The 15,083-nt window shown below is 42.3% G+C and overlaps 1 protein-coding gene across 1 annotated transcript in view; it reads right to left on the bottom strand.

Annotated features, from left to right (window-relative positions):
* Window positions 1-2,476: 2,476 nt before the first annotated feature.
* The window catches only part of akr1a1a (aldo-keto reductase family 1, member A1a (aldehyde reductase)), a 76,539-nt gene continuing 63,932 nt past the window's right edge, over window positions 2,477-15,083 (bottom strand). Inside the window, exons 8-9 of the mRNA XM_051930051.1 lie at window positions 13,034-13,120; window positions 2,477-2,767 (exon numbers count right to left, since the gene is read on the bottom strand). Coding sequence (XP_051786011.1) covers window positions 2,702-2,767; window positions 13,034-13,120 — 153 coding nt within the window. The 3' untranslated portion in view covers window positions 2,477-2,701. The remainder of the gene's footprint in view (window positions 2,768-13,033; window positions 13,121-15,083) is intronic.

Raw genomic sequence — 15,083 nt, 5'->3', positions numbered from 1 at the left:
TTTAACCTCGTTTTTATTTTTACTAATGGATTTTAACCTCCACCTGTCACTCGTTTTTATGGATTATTTATTTAATGAAGACTTTTCATACACTGTACTTTATTTATTTGGACACTTTGATTTTGTTGGTTTTAAAATAAAAGCACTTTGCACTTTTTGCACCATCCCCTTGCTTTGTTGTGCCTCACTGCCTAGCTCATCGGTGACATTACCGACAGTGTTGGGTTCAAGAGCTCCCAGAAGCTGAATGGAAGCATGGAGTGAACCTGCATCATCACAAGAAGTATGTAAGAGTAGTACAGGATATAGGTCTGTGGTAGGAGCGATGGAGGTGGGATTACATCAGGGATCGGCTCTGAGCCTTTTCTTATTTGCTATGGTAATAGACAGGTTGACAGACGAGATTAGACAGGAGTCCCAATGGACTATGATGTTTGCTGATGACATTGTGATCTTTAGCAATAGTAGGGAGCAGGTTGAGGAGACCCTGGAGAGGTGGAGATATGAGGAGGAGAGGAATGAAGGTCAGTAGGAACAAGACAGAACATGTGTGTAAATGAGCGGGAGGTCAGTGGAATGGTGAGGATGCAGGGAGTAGAGTTGGTGAAGGTGGATGAGTTTAAATACTTGGGATCAACAGTACAGAGAAATGGGGAGTGTGGAAGGGAGGTGAAGAAGAGAGTGCAAGCATGGTGGAGGGTGGAGAAGAGTGTCAGGAGTGATTTATGACAGATGTTATATGGGCAGGAGACAGAGCAGGAGGTAGCAGAGTTAAAGATGCTAAGATTCGCACTGGGTGTGACGAGGATGGACAGGATTAGAAATGAGGACATTAGAGGGTCAGCTCAAGTTGGACGGTTGGGAGACAAAGTCAGAGAGGCGAGATTGCATTGGTTTGGACATGTGCAGAGGAGAGATGCTGGGTATATTGGGAGAAAGATGTTAAGGATACAGCTGCCAGGGAAGAGAAAAAGAGGAGATTTATGGATGTGGTGAGAAGATGTCATGCAGGAAGTCTAACAGAGCAAGATACAGAGGGCAGGAAAATATGGAAAACGTTGATCCGCTGTGGATAGCCCTAATGGGAGCAGCCAAAAGAAGAAGACTGATTAACTCAAGTGAAATAGGATGTCCAAGAAATATAAATACTCATGCATTCAATGCTGTCTCTGTTCAGCCTGAAACCTCCATCCATCTTAACTACAGGGTGACGGGGGGTCTGCTGGAGCTAATCCCAGCCAACACAGGGCGCAAGTCAGGAAACAAACCCTGGGCAGGGCTCCAGCCCACCACAGGGCGCGCACACACACACACACCAAGCACACACTAGGGACAATTTAGGATCGCCAATGCACCTAACCTGCATGTCTTTGGACTGTGGGAGCGAGGCAGCAGCGGTACCCACTGCGCCACTGTGCCGCAGCCTGAAACCTACTTATGGTAATTGAGTTGGGCTAAAGGGTGTGGGAAATGTGAGCGACAAAAATAAAAGAACTGGCACAAAGTCTCACACAGTCTCAGCTCAGGGCCAAATCTGTGGATGGACTGTCAGCTGACATGGTTTCTATATGAACAGCAGATTCGGGTTGCATTGGGTATGCCAGTCAAGGCGGTACCAGTGCTATAATAGGTGTAAAATGTTGCAACTATATTCTTTGTTCAATCCCAGTTCCTTGACGAATCATATCTGACATGCTTCAGACGATTTAAAGAAACCCATCTTTGATGGAAATGAAGACATTGATCAGTAGTTTCTCTCTTTGATAAACATAATACCAACCTTGTTGCTGAAGATTTTTTACTGTAACCATATACATAGTCATTCTCTTTGTAATCTTAATGCCAGAAGACAGTTAATAATCTAGTAGGTTTAGGGGCTACCACCTCTGGCTTGGTTGATCCTTCTTCCCCTTATTCAGATTATGCTAGAATTTATTGATTGTTAGAATTGCCTCATGTGAATACTGGTATGATTTAGAATGTGATTGTCTGAGACAAAGGGGGACAATTGAAGTTGAAATAGAAGACTCATATAACAAAAGAAGTGTCCTTACCTAACAGTTATATACTGATTAACCCGAGTGCCATAGGATGTCCAATAATTGTAAATAGTCATGTACTGCCTCAGTTCGGCATGAAACGTACTTTAGGTATCTGTGCTGGGCTCCCTTGGTGTAAATAAGGGAGCGTTTGATTCATTCAGAGCTTCAACTGATTATTTAATAAACAGAAAATATCTAACACAGTTGAACTAACATGTTGGTTTTGGTGATTTGGAAGGAAACTACTGCACCTGGGAAAAGCCAACACATATAAAGAGGAAATGTCCAGTACATACTCCACACCGAGAATGGCCTAGCGGTGAATTGTACAGAGGATGAGAGCGGGCAGTGCTAACCTTTTTAGTGTCAAAACTATTGGAAACAGAAAATGATATAATTTGAATACTGCTGCAGTAAAAAAGGACCATACAAACTGTAATTGTAAAACTTTTATTATAAAGGTGTTGAGAAAATATCATTTGGTGATCATCTTAATTAAGAATTTTCTGGATAGTGACAATTGTTGCATAAAATCGTCTGAATGAAAGCATAGCAAAACTAAAGTGATATAAAATTTACAATAATTATATGAGACGTTGAAAATAATATCCATGTTTCTGTGCTACACCTACACTTTCCATAGTCCGCTTTAAAAACTGCTAGTATGCATCATGAAATGGAAAAAACGGGTTCTTTGCATCTCTCCACACTGACTGGCCATTTACCTGCAATAAAGAAACAGTAGGATTACAATTGAAATGATGCTTTGAATTTTAAAGTCCTGTACTTCTGAAATGTCATATCTAACAATCCATTTTTTTTTACTTCTCCTATTACAATGTCATGAAGAACTAGAGCCAGCTTTTAATGGGATGCCAGTTCATCACAGGGTATTGTTGCCCAAATCAGTATGATTTACAAATTACATTTAGCGTCACAAATGTATTGACTTGAAAAAGGTAATGAAGAGAAAAATGAAATGACCAGAAGATGTCAGTCAATCATCGTCCAACCCACTATATCCTAACACAGGATCACAGGGGTCTGTTGGAGCCAACCTCAGCCAACACAGGGCGCAAGGCAGGAACAAACCCCGGGCAGGGTGCCAGCCCACCGCAGGACACACACACACCCACAAACCAAGCACACACTAGGGCCAATTTAGAATCGCCAATGCACCTAACCTGCATGTCTTTGGACTGTGGGAGGAAACCCATGCAGACACGGGGAGAACATGCAAACTCCACGCAGGGAGGACCTGGGAAGCGAACCCAGTTCTCCTTACTGCAAGGAACAGCAGTGCTACCACTGCGCCACCCCCAGAAGATGTGTGGGTCGAAAAGTGGGCCAAGGTCTGATACTGAGAGTCACAAAGATCTTTCACCAAAAACCTGAATGTGAGTCAAAAAGCAGGCAGAAACTCATTAAACGGGTAAACTTAAAAGGAGAAAGTCTTTTGCACTGCGATTCAAAGTTATTTGTCAGACTTGGATACCCTGTGTCATGACTCGGGGATCCCAAAAGCACAAACGTCCCAAAATACTTTCAAAGTTTGGGGGATTACTGTCCAAACTCCCAACTAGAAACTAATGGAACCAGGAAAATCTTTATAAAATAAAAGGCTTATTTTAAACAAAGGCTCAATATCCATGAAACTACTAAGAGCACAAAATAATTACCCGAGAAGGCAAAGCAATCCAATGCAAACAAAGTCCATAGAATCCAAAGGTGAGGTCAAATACAGAGCACAGGTTCAAAAATCCAGGAATCACGAAAAGCAATAAGGCCCAGCAAAACACAAATGACACTCCACTCCCTAGTGTGTTTGAAATGAACCGCCAGCAATTATGGAAGGTTCTCCAATAATTTGGGTGGAGGGCAGTTCCTGGCAATGAATGGCAGGTGGACCCGCCCCTTGGGGATCCACCCACAAAACACATGGGACATAATCAAATAAACACAGGGATTGATGTACATAATAAACAAAAGAAACATTAATACAAGTAAGTGATGCAAAATTTGACAAAACGCACGACTTTGAACCCCGCCAGGGTAGAAATGCTGGCTGAAACATGACACCATGGAATTCAGGGATCAGTTCCTGTGGGAATGGCTAGTACAATTGGCTTAAATTAATGGCATTCGTTGGAAAAACAAATTGGCATTGCTGCAAAATGTTAATAAATTTTGGACTTTATAAAAGATGCAGGTGGCACGTTGGCACAGTGTTAACACCACTACCTCACAGTAAGGAGACCAGGGTTTATGTCCTGGGTTCTCCCTGCACGGAGTTTGCAAGTTCTTCGCTTGTCTGAGTAGGTGTCCTCCCAGTCTCCAAAAACATGCATGTTAGGTGAATTAGCAACGCCTAATTGGCTGTAGTGTTTCTTTGGTGCATGGGTGTGTGTTTGCCCTGTGGTGGACTGGCACCCTGTCCAGGGTTTGTTCCTGCCTTGCACCCTATGATAGCTGAGATAGGCCCCAGCAACCCTGGTCTGGATTAAGCTGATTAGAACATGACATGAATTTATAATAAAGCAATATACACCAAAATGACATTAAATTCAGAATCAATCAATCTAAAGTGCAAAATCACCATGCAGCATGGTCCCAAATATACTATACAAATAAGAAGAATACATGGAACAAGATATAAAGTAAGGATATAAAAGCAGAAATTAAAATAAAATGAAAACAGTAATGTTGAAGGAATAAAAATAATAATTGAATTAAAAATTAATAATAATAAAATGCTGCGGTGAGCTGGTGCCCTGCCCAGGGTTTGTTCCTGCCTTGCACCCTGTGTTGGTTGGGACTGGCTCCATCTGACCCCCTTGAGCCTGTAGATAGGATATAGTGGGTTGGATAATGGATGGATGGATAATAAAAGGACATTAAAACATTGTAAGTTAAAGTTTGTCAACAAGTAAAAAATAAAATAATTTAAGGACTATTTCAAAGATGATAGACCTGACTGAATTCTAAGGCAGCTTGTAACGAATGGAGTTAAGGTAGATTTTTACTTTTGATTTAAAAACATCAGCTGAGTCTGCTTCTCTTACACATAATGGAAGGCCATTCCAAAGGTGCACGGTAGGCAAATGCTCAGTGGCCAAATGATTCTGTCTTAACCGGGGGAATGACCAAAAGACCAGCATTAAGTGATCGAGGAAGATGTACCGGAGCATATGGTGTAACTAGCTCAGCTAAGTAATCCGTGCAAGGCTTTATACGTTAAAAGAAGAACTTTAAAATCTCTGAGTGTTAAAACCCCATATTCCATATGTGATCAGTCAGAACTGAGTCTAGAAAACCTATAAAAATCAGAGATCCTAACAACACACACATCATTGTAATATGGTGGAAAATCTTGATGTACACTTTTTGCATGGTGTTACTAGAGTACCTTTTGTGCCCTTGAATGCAGCCAACAGCAGTCGTTTTATTCTGATGGAATGGCAGTGAGTTTAACCATCATTATCAAATACATCATCATCATCATGGTGCTGGCACGTTGTGTACCTTGTCACGCATGTGCGAGTAGAAGGACGTTGTATGGACCAAGCGAAGGTAATTCCACGCCAGGCCAAAAGGGTGGCAGGGTACACTAAACCTTCTCCTGTTATCTCTGCAGACCAGCTGCGGAAAAACCTGTCTGCTCAACGGTGATGTCCAAGATGATGCCACTTCCAGTTCTGGTGCCCAGCGTGATGTCACTTCCGGTTCTGATGCACAAACTGACATCAGAAGAACATCACTTCTGGTTCCTATACATCACTTCTGGTTTGATCCCTTAAAGCTGCCATCTTTGCAAACCTTCAGCAGTTCAATTCTGGTCTCCAACAGAGAAACATCTCTTGTACAAAATCAACCCATTGCAGCCACGGATAATGTATGGATAACTGCCCCAAACCTTTTCAAGTGTCTCGAGTCAGATCTTTTTACAACCCGTTGTATAGACTGTTGCCTCATTCAGTGTCAGTACTTGTACCTTGTATTCAGTTTATCTCCCCATGACCCTTAAATTGAAAAGGACGTTACACAATGGATGGATGAAATATAAGTTATTGTGTGTGTTGTGATGTGAATTTTTGTGTACAAGTTGATAAATATTTTGTATGTCTTTATTTGTAACTTAGGCAAATCAATGTAATATTAATGTTACATTAGTAAGAAGCATTCATGTCCCCTCTAGGGGTGGCCTACAGGGGGAATGATGAGAGTTGCATAGCTGTGATGTCTCATGACATGACATGCCAGCCTAAACTGTGTGGAATATGGCCGGCCGTTCATCCCGGCCAATACCCCCAAGCCACCAGGTGGAGCCCTGTCTGCAACATAGAGGTGCCCCGAGTTCCAGCAGGGCATCATGGACAGTAGAGTTTTTCATCACAGCCCTGCTGGATACCATGGGAGCCTCCAGGGGACGTTACAGGAAGGCCCAGAGACTTTTGTTTCACCTATAACCCGGAAGTGCGTCTTAGTCACGGCGACAGAGCGAATAACACACTTCCAGGTTGAAGAAAAGGAGCTTTTATCTGACCCGGAAGTGTTCACGGTCACATGGAAAGAGAAAGAGAGAGAAACGCTTCAGGGTCACGGACTATATAAAGGAATGGAGAGACCAGAGCGTTGAGCTGAGTTGGGAGGCAGGGTGGCTAAGTGTCTGGAGATTGGAGGATTGTTTATTTGATTATTGATTGTTATTGAGGGTATAGTGGAGTGGTGGTGCTTTTGTGCATTTATTTATAATAGTAAAGTCAATTCTTGGACTTTTATCTGGTGTCTAACGTCTGGTCTGAGGGTTCAAGGGGTCACAGAGACCCTTTAAACTGTCACAACTGGTAAAGGCCTGAGGCAGTCAAGGTTACACCATGGTTGGAAAAGCACAAGAGGCAACTAAGTCAACCCCAAATGTGTGAAGAGGGGCCACACATGTTGGTTTGTAAACAGTTTATGCAATGGCACATGTGGTCCTCACTTGAGCAGAAGTGGTTTGTACTGGCACCGCTGGTATGTTGCCTTCAAATTTTGAAGTTAGTTGTACAGCTGCCATATGCTTAAATGGATAGTTTTTGAGACAGGGGTCTAATTAGCAATTAGACACAAATCCAGTACAGTTTTACGAAAAGAATTCACTACAATAGACCTTAAATTGCAGTCAAGTAAGTTTGTTAGTGGAAGATGTGGATCTGATGACATATGTAGACTGCAGAAAGCTAAACAAACAGTTGACGCAAGCCGGGGCAGATACAAGTAATCAGGAGATCGATCCAAGTTCTTCAGATTGTCTTTTGAATTAAAGAAGATATGTAATGGACAAATAGTCATGCACAACTTTTAACACTGGGAGAGCAAATACTGCAAACCAAAGCACAAGTTATTCAACAGACTCTTCAAACAATTAAGACTGTTTAATTATAAAGACATTGTACAAAAGATTTATCGGGGTGGGGAGGAGTGTCTGTGATGTGATATTTTGCAAACAAGTTGATAAATATTTTGTTTGTCCTTTATTTAGGAAAAGCCAAGCAAAATGACACCCTTTTATTGGCTAACTAAATTACAATATGCAAGCTTTCGAGGCAACTCAGGCCCCCTTCTTCAGGCGAGATGTATCTAAAGCTGTTCTGAGAAAGCTCTGACCAGAAAATGATGCCTTAAACTAGAGACATTTTAAGTAACTAACAAGTCTGTGTGCCGTCTGAAACTACACATCACAATTTATGTGTTGTATGGTTGCCCATATTCAAATGTACTTTGCATATGGTTATTATTTATTAATATTATCAATATACATTGTTTAAATTGTAAATTAACTCCCTGCTTGTCTTTACTACACCTAATTGCCTGAGGTTACACATGTATAAGGGATGGTAGGGAGAAATTATATGGTACAATACCTTATAAACAGTGGTAAGTCTGGAGATTTGAGGCATTCTGACAAAGACTACAATTAATAATACAAAAGGGGAAAGTAAGAGTTATATATTACTCTACAAGACAAAACAGTGTGCAAAGTATTTCCTGTAGTACAAAACTTTGTAGTAATAATATATGGCATAAATAATAACCAAATTATCTGTATAACCCTTTCTTTATAATGTCAGTAATCATGACCTAGAAGACATGATTTATGTAGATTTTCTGTCTGTCAGCTCATTTCGTAACCCTGCTTTTTCATTGTAGAGTCATAAGAAGTCTGACCCTGTTCCAGCAGGAGGCACCTCTGCCATTGGACTCTTTCATGCTGGACAAACTTAGGATCTCCAACCATGAATTTGGCTCTTTGGTTACATAGGACAAACCAGAGTAACCAGAAAAAAGCAAAGTGAAGACAACACAGAGACCATGACAGAGCCAGGAATTGAAACAGGTATGTTAGCAGTTATGCATGTGAAGAAATATCTTTCAATTATGCTAGTGTAGTATTTAGTGCTATTACAATATATACCATACATTCAGAAAGTATTCACACCCCTTTATATTCTGTAAACTTTATTGTGTTGTTAGTTTAATTTTAAATGCATAAATTTGACATTTTGTAAAATGGATACCATTTCCATTTTTGCCCATCAGTCTACACTCAATAACCTATAATGACAAAATGAAAACATGTTTTTAGAAAGGTTTACAAATGTATTAAACATTGAAAATGGAAGTATTCTAACCCTTTATTCAGTACTTTGTAGAAGTCCCTTTAGTAAGAATTCCACTTTCAAGTCTTCCTGGGTAATTCTGCACAAGCTTTGTCCACCTTGATTTGGGCAGTTTATCCCATCTTCCTGGCAGATCCTCTCAAACTCCATTAGACTGGAATGGTTTGAGTGTTGACTTTGGCTGGACCGCTCAAGGACAGTTAGAGACTTGTTCTGAAGGCACTCCAGCTAGGTCTTGGCTGTATGCTCCTGGTCATTGTCATGCTGAAAGGTGAACTGTCACCTCAGTCTGAGGTTGCATGATCTCTGGAACAGGTTTTCTTCAAAGTCCTCTCTGTATTTGGCTGCATTTATCCTTCTCTCAGTTCTGACCAGTCTCCCTGCCCCTGTTGCAGAGAAGCACCCCATAGCATGATGTTGTCATCACCGTGCTTCTCCATGAGAGTGGTGATTAGCAGTGCCTAATGTTTGTTGGACATACTGCTTGGAAATCTGCTGAGATGTTCAATTTTTATCTTATCAGGCTAGGAAATCGGTTTCTTAATGCTCTCAGAGGCATTTAAATGTCATTTGGCAAGACTGGCTTCTGTCTAATCACTCAACCATAAACGGCTCATTGATGGAGTGCCGCTGAGATGACTTTCCTTCTGACAGGTTCATTCATCTCTCTTCATGCCCGGTTACTTAGATGGCCAACTGTAAGAAGACTCAAGGTGGATCCAAACTTCTTGCATTTCATAATTATTAAGGCCACTGGGCTCCTGGGAACACCCAAAGCTTTAGGAATGGTTTTATACCCTTGGCCTGATCTATGCTTGTTTTTTGTCCTGACCTTCAGTGTGAATTGTAGGACCTTCTGTACACAGGTACAGTACATGTGTGCCTTTCTGAATGGTGTCTAATCAATTCAGTTTTTCACAGGTGGGCTCCAATCAAGTTCTGGACACAACTCAAAGAGCATTAAAGCAAACAGGAAGCACCTGACCACAATTTGGAGTACCACAGCAAAGGGTCTGAATATTATATGAATGAGAGATGTCTGTTTCTTAAATTTGCAAACCTTTCTGAAAACATGTTTTCACTTTGTGATAATGGGTTATTGAGTGCAGATTGGTGGATAAGAATGGCAAATTTGTCAATATAAAATTAAACCTACAATCCAACATAGTGTACAGAAAGTTATTGTTACAGAGTGCCTGTCAAATAATACGAAGAGTACCCGACACGTGTTTCGCCCTGAGTGGTGCTCAACAGATGTTCGCACCTATGATTCCCCTTGGACGTCAGCGCCTGATGTGAAGTCTCAGATGTTGTGCCACAGCAACTGGTTGACATACTTGACAGGGTGTAGATCAGTACTTTCTGAATCCACTGTACTTTCAAAAACCCTGGTTTGATTCTTGACCTGGTCACACACTATGTAGAGTGATCATGTTAGCCTGTGTTGGAATGGATTTTCTTCTCGGTATAATGTGACCCTGTGTTCATTACATCCACACTTAGTTGCTGCTGGGATAGGCCATGGTTCCCTTATGACATTGTGCTGGATTAAGGTGATTAAGAAAGTGTATTGATTGTTTTATAATTTTTTTTTAAAAGGAATGAAAAGGTAAACTTGTAAAATACATCTTCTGCTTCTTTCGGCTGCTCCCGTTAGGGGTTGCCACAGCGGATCATCTGTTTCCATATCCACCTGTCACACCCATCACCTGCATGTCCTCTCCCACCACATCCATAAACCTTCTCTTAGGCCTTCCTCTTTTCCTGTTCCCTGGCAGCTCTATCCTTAGCATCCTCTTCCCAATATACCCAGCATCTCTCCTCTGCACATGTCCAAACCAACGCAATCTCGCCTCTCTGACTTTGTCTCCCAACCATCCAACTTGAGCTGACCCTCTAATGTGCTCGTTTCTAATCCTGTCCATCCCCATTTTATTAGAAGATATTAACAATATTGGTGTATTGCTCAAAGTATGATTAAAAAATATATTATTAAAAAAATGAATATAATATTATTAGTGAGAGGACTGAGCTTGGTGTGATGGCACTAACTTTTCAATGTTTGGTGCCATTTTTGTCATCAGCAATCTTAAATTGCCGCATTCCACTATTGACAATCTGTTTCTTTTCTTTGTTAATAGATTGTTGATCATGCTAAATCCTCTTTCAGCTAAATATAATGATGGGAGACTTGTAGATCGTATAATTCATGTTACCATCAGGGAAAAGTAATATCTTCCCAATGAAGAGGCGTATCCACGAGAAATAAAAGATTTGTTGTTTGGTGAAAGTGAAATCCACAGCGAAGTTGTTGGCGCGTAGAGCAGGCCAGGTTTGGCAAGCGAAGCCCCCTAGTTTTTAATAAGTAGGTCCACGTATGTTTTTGTAGGTACCACACTGTAATTTTAGGTTTACACTTGCTCTGAAGGAATTCCTAAACAATCTGGTATTGATAAGAAAACTTCTCACATATTTATAGTAATGTTCAATGAACCTGTCAGAACATCCATAGATTCGGTCCTCTGCACGTGCGTTAATCTTGTAAGGACTTGTGTGATCTGAGAATGCACGACTTGTGCAAACTTGTAAATATAATGTACCAATACCTACTATTTAATACGGACGGGTCATTCTAAATGGACATTTTGAATAATTTGTTGAAACATGCATTCAATGATTTTTAGTATTAAGCAAACTTTTCAGTGCGTTCTTGCGAGTATTGCCCAAGGGGGAAGTGGCTGGTCCCCAACGCCCCCTTAATATGTCTTGGACCAGAAATGCTCCCTTAGATTTCTTCAGTGCCCACCGGTGGGTGGTACCGCCCCCGTTGGGAACCTTAGACCAAGACTAATTGCAGAGTGCTGTGCTGTGCGTGATCGAACTACCCATAAGCCATTGCAAGAATCTGTCTGTTGCAGTTACTGCGTGATTTTCCAAATTGCTTTTACTTTTCGATTTTACCTTCATGTATCGGCTTAGCGTTTAATAACAAATGTTGCCCAGTCAAATGTGCAGTTTTTCAGAGTTTCACTATTTAAGCATTAAATCCTCTTTAATAAAACCCCTGTGTGCGTCCAGTGTCTGTGTGTGTGTGTCTTCTGGTGAAGTGCGCATGCGCGGGGCACGGTGTGACGCTTCAAAGGCCGCCTGACGCGTCACACAAGACAGAGAGGGTGGGACCTATAAAATATCGCGTGGCAGATCCAATCGGATTTTGGTAAATGAGGTAAGACCTAAAACAAAACACGAAAAATCCAATCGGTACTGAGACGCGGAGACCAGCTTCCCCATTGTTGTGCAAGTGTTCACTCTGAGGATGTCAGATTTGCGATTAAGAAGCCTGGCCCTGTAAAGTGTCAGTCGTTGAAGGGGTTTTCCTAAATATACGAATTTTCATGATATTACAATACGATGACTTTTAAAAGTAGATTTACATCAGTTGCTGGGGAGAATCTGCTGATTGCCCACTGTTGTGACAGAAATTTAAATGCATATTACGGACAGCAAAGCCAGTATTACTGTCAGAGAAAATTGCAGGCATTTTACGGGAAAAATTTAATGAGGTAAAAGTCCCTTGCCATTTAATATAGACTGTTCCTACTAATGTTTATGGACTACTGTTCTAGCGCCCGTTATTGTAACGGGCTTAATGTCTAGTTTTATAATAACTTATTTAGATACTTTTTTTTATGAATAACGAGTTGCATGACTATTCATCCATTAACCACCCTGCTATATCCTAACACAGGGTCACGGGGGTCTGCTGGAGCCAATCCCAGCCAACACAGAGCGCAAGGCAGGAACAAACCCCGGGCAGGGCACCAACCCACCGCAGGGCACACACACACCAAGCACACCCTAGGGACAATTTAGGATCGCCAATGTACCTAACCTGCATGTCTTTGGACTGTGGGAGGAAACCCATGCAGACACGAGGAGAACATGCAAACTCCACACAGGGAGGACCTGGGAAGTGAACCTGGGTCCTAACTGCGAGGCAACAGTGCTACCACTGCGCCACCATGCCGCCCATTGCATGACTAAGCTGCTTCTAAAAGTAAACTTCCCCACACTGTTCCAGAGACACAGGGTCCATGTTTGTTTTCGGATTCACGTTGGCTGACGAGAATGTTTAACTCTTCTTTTTTGGCACAATTTAATAATGTTGGAGTGTTTTGCCATAGTTGGACACAGGTTTTGAAGACACTAAGTTTCTGCATTAATTGCGTTACTCACCTTATCAAAGCCAAGATCTCATACAAATGAAAGAATATTATAACAAGAGCTTTGAATTAAAAACTAATGTATAAAAGTCTAATTAATGTACAGTACCTTAATGGGTGGGACTGTTAAACGCTTGTTGCAGGTCAAGGTTTCCATTTTTTTCATGTCCTCATCTGACAAAGTGAAATCAAACACCTGTTTAGAAATGGCAGGAAAGAAAATGTCACAAATAGATACCTTGCTTACACGTGGCTTTTCAAACTCCCTTCAAATGCAACAGGGGCTTTGATTTTTTTTTCCAGCTTATGCACTTAATATTTTAAAGCATTTTTGATTCCTCCATTATTTTCTAGTTTTGTAAAATGTGAAGTAAAAACCTTGAATTTTTCTCTCTATGGCCAGGAGCTCAGTGAAGACAGGAGAACAAAAGAAATCAGGTTATTAGAAGTGCCACTCCATTGCAGGTCCATTCATGCACACAGGCACACTCGGCCGATTTGATATTGCCAGATAACCTAACCTGTATGTCTTTGAAGGTGTGGGCAGAAGACTGGAGCAGGGCTGTCTTAACACATGGGCACGCTGGGCAGTACTCACTAGCCTGCTACTGGGGTGCTTCTCAGCTGTATGAACTGGGAGACTGGTCAGAATTAAAGGAAGGATACAGCCACATACAGAAAGGTCCTTGAAGAAACCCTGCTCCAGAGTGCATGCGATTGCAGCCTAGGGTGACGGCTCACCTTTCAGCATAACAATGAATCAAAGCAAACAACCAAGACAACACTAGAGTGGTCCCAGGACAAGTCTCTGAGTGTCCTTGAGTAGCCCAGCCAAAGACCCCAAAGAGCATGTGTGGAAAGACCTGAAGATGGCAGTTTACAGACACTTCCCATCCAACCTAATAGAACTTGAGAGAATCCGCCAAGAAGAATGAGGTAAACTGTTCAAATCAGGGGGTGCAAAGCTTGCAGAGACTTACTCAAAAAGATTAGAAGCTGATATTGCTGCCAAAGGAACTTCTACAAATTATTGAATGCTTACATGAACAAGAGATTTCAGTTTTTAATTTTAAATACATTTTCCAATCTTTCTATAAACATGAATCCATTTAAAATTAAATCTACTGTGGCAGGAGGCTGGGGGGCAGACCCAGCCGGGACGCCTGGAAGGACCGGGAGGCAGTTTTTATGTCCCCCGGGCCACGAGGGGGCAACCATTCTGGATAATGAGGGGACCACGGGGATGGAGCCAGGAGGCTCAAACCCACTGGGGCCCGTGGCCACCACCAGGGGGTGCCCCGACTATCATGGAGCCCGGGAAATCTGCACTTCCGCCACACCTGGGCAGGTGGAGGAAGAACCTTCCAGGGACGCCCAGAGTGCTTCCGGATGCTCGTGTGGCACTTCCGCCACACCAGGAAGTGCCGCCGGAAGGTCATCAGCAAGCACCTGGAGCACATCCTTCCTACAGTCGAGGAGCTGGAGGTGGATGAAGCTCCAGAGACAGGAGGAAGAGATGTGGCCCACGGACATTGAAGGCCTGTAGAAGGGTGTTGTGGTGCTGGAAGCACTGTGTGTGTGCGGGTCTTGGGTTTTGGGACCTATGTTTATTAAACGTGTGTGTTTTAAGAACTGCCGGTGTCCGTCTGGTTGTATCCCGGCTGGTTATCTCACACTACAGAAAGTGAAGAGGTCCGAATACTTTATGAATCCATTGTAGGCACAGTGAGCCTGCCTGAGAATGTTGTGTTACATTCCGAAAGATTATCTATCTTACTAAACCACAGTTAATTTATGCACGGCGGACGCACCGAGGCGCATGCGCACTGCATCCTTGGCGCCCGCCCCAGAGTCCAGAGTCAAACGCAGCGGCATCCCAAAACGCAGCGGCGGCTTCCCAGAGTCAGTAGGGGGCGCCCAAAACCAAATAACACAACATGCTGCGCCGTGGCGCCCACCCCAGAGTCAAACGCAGCGGCTTCCCAGAGTCAGTAGGTGGCGCCCAAACAACATGGATAAAAACAATGAACGAAGGCGCCCAAGCAACAAAGAAACCGCTTTAGTTCAAATGGGGTTATTGAATTAAATGGAAACTTTACCATGCCTACGACCTGTGAACTAAACCTGAGGTAAAGCGTGCACGCCAGGTTGTACAGCCG

This window comes from Erpetoichthys calabaricus, chromosome 7 (assembly GCF_900747795.2).
Source record: "Erpetoichthys calabaricus chromosome 7, fErpCal1.3, whole genome shotgun sequence".
Lineage (NCBI taxonomy): Eukaryota > Metazoa > Chordata > Cladistia > Polypteriformes > Polypteridae > Erpetoichthys > Erpetoichthys calabaricus.
Note: the sequence above shows the minus strand (reverse complement) of the source record. Positions and strands in the feature narration are given on the sequence as shown.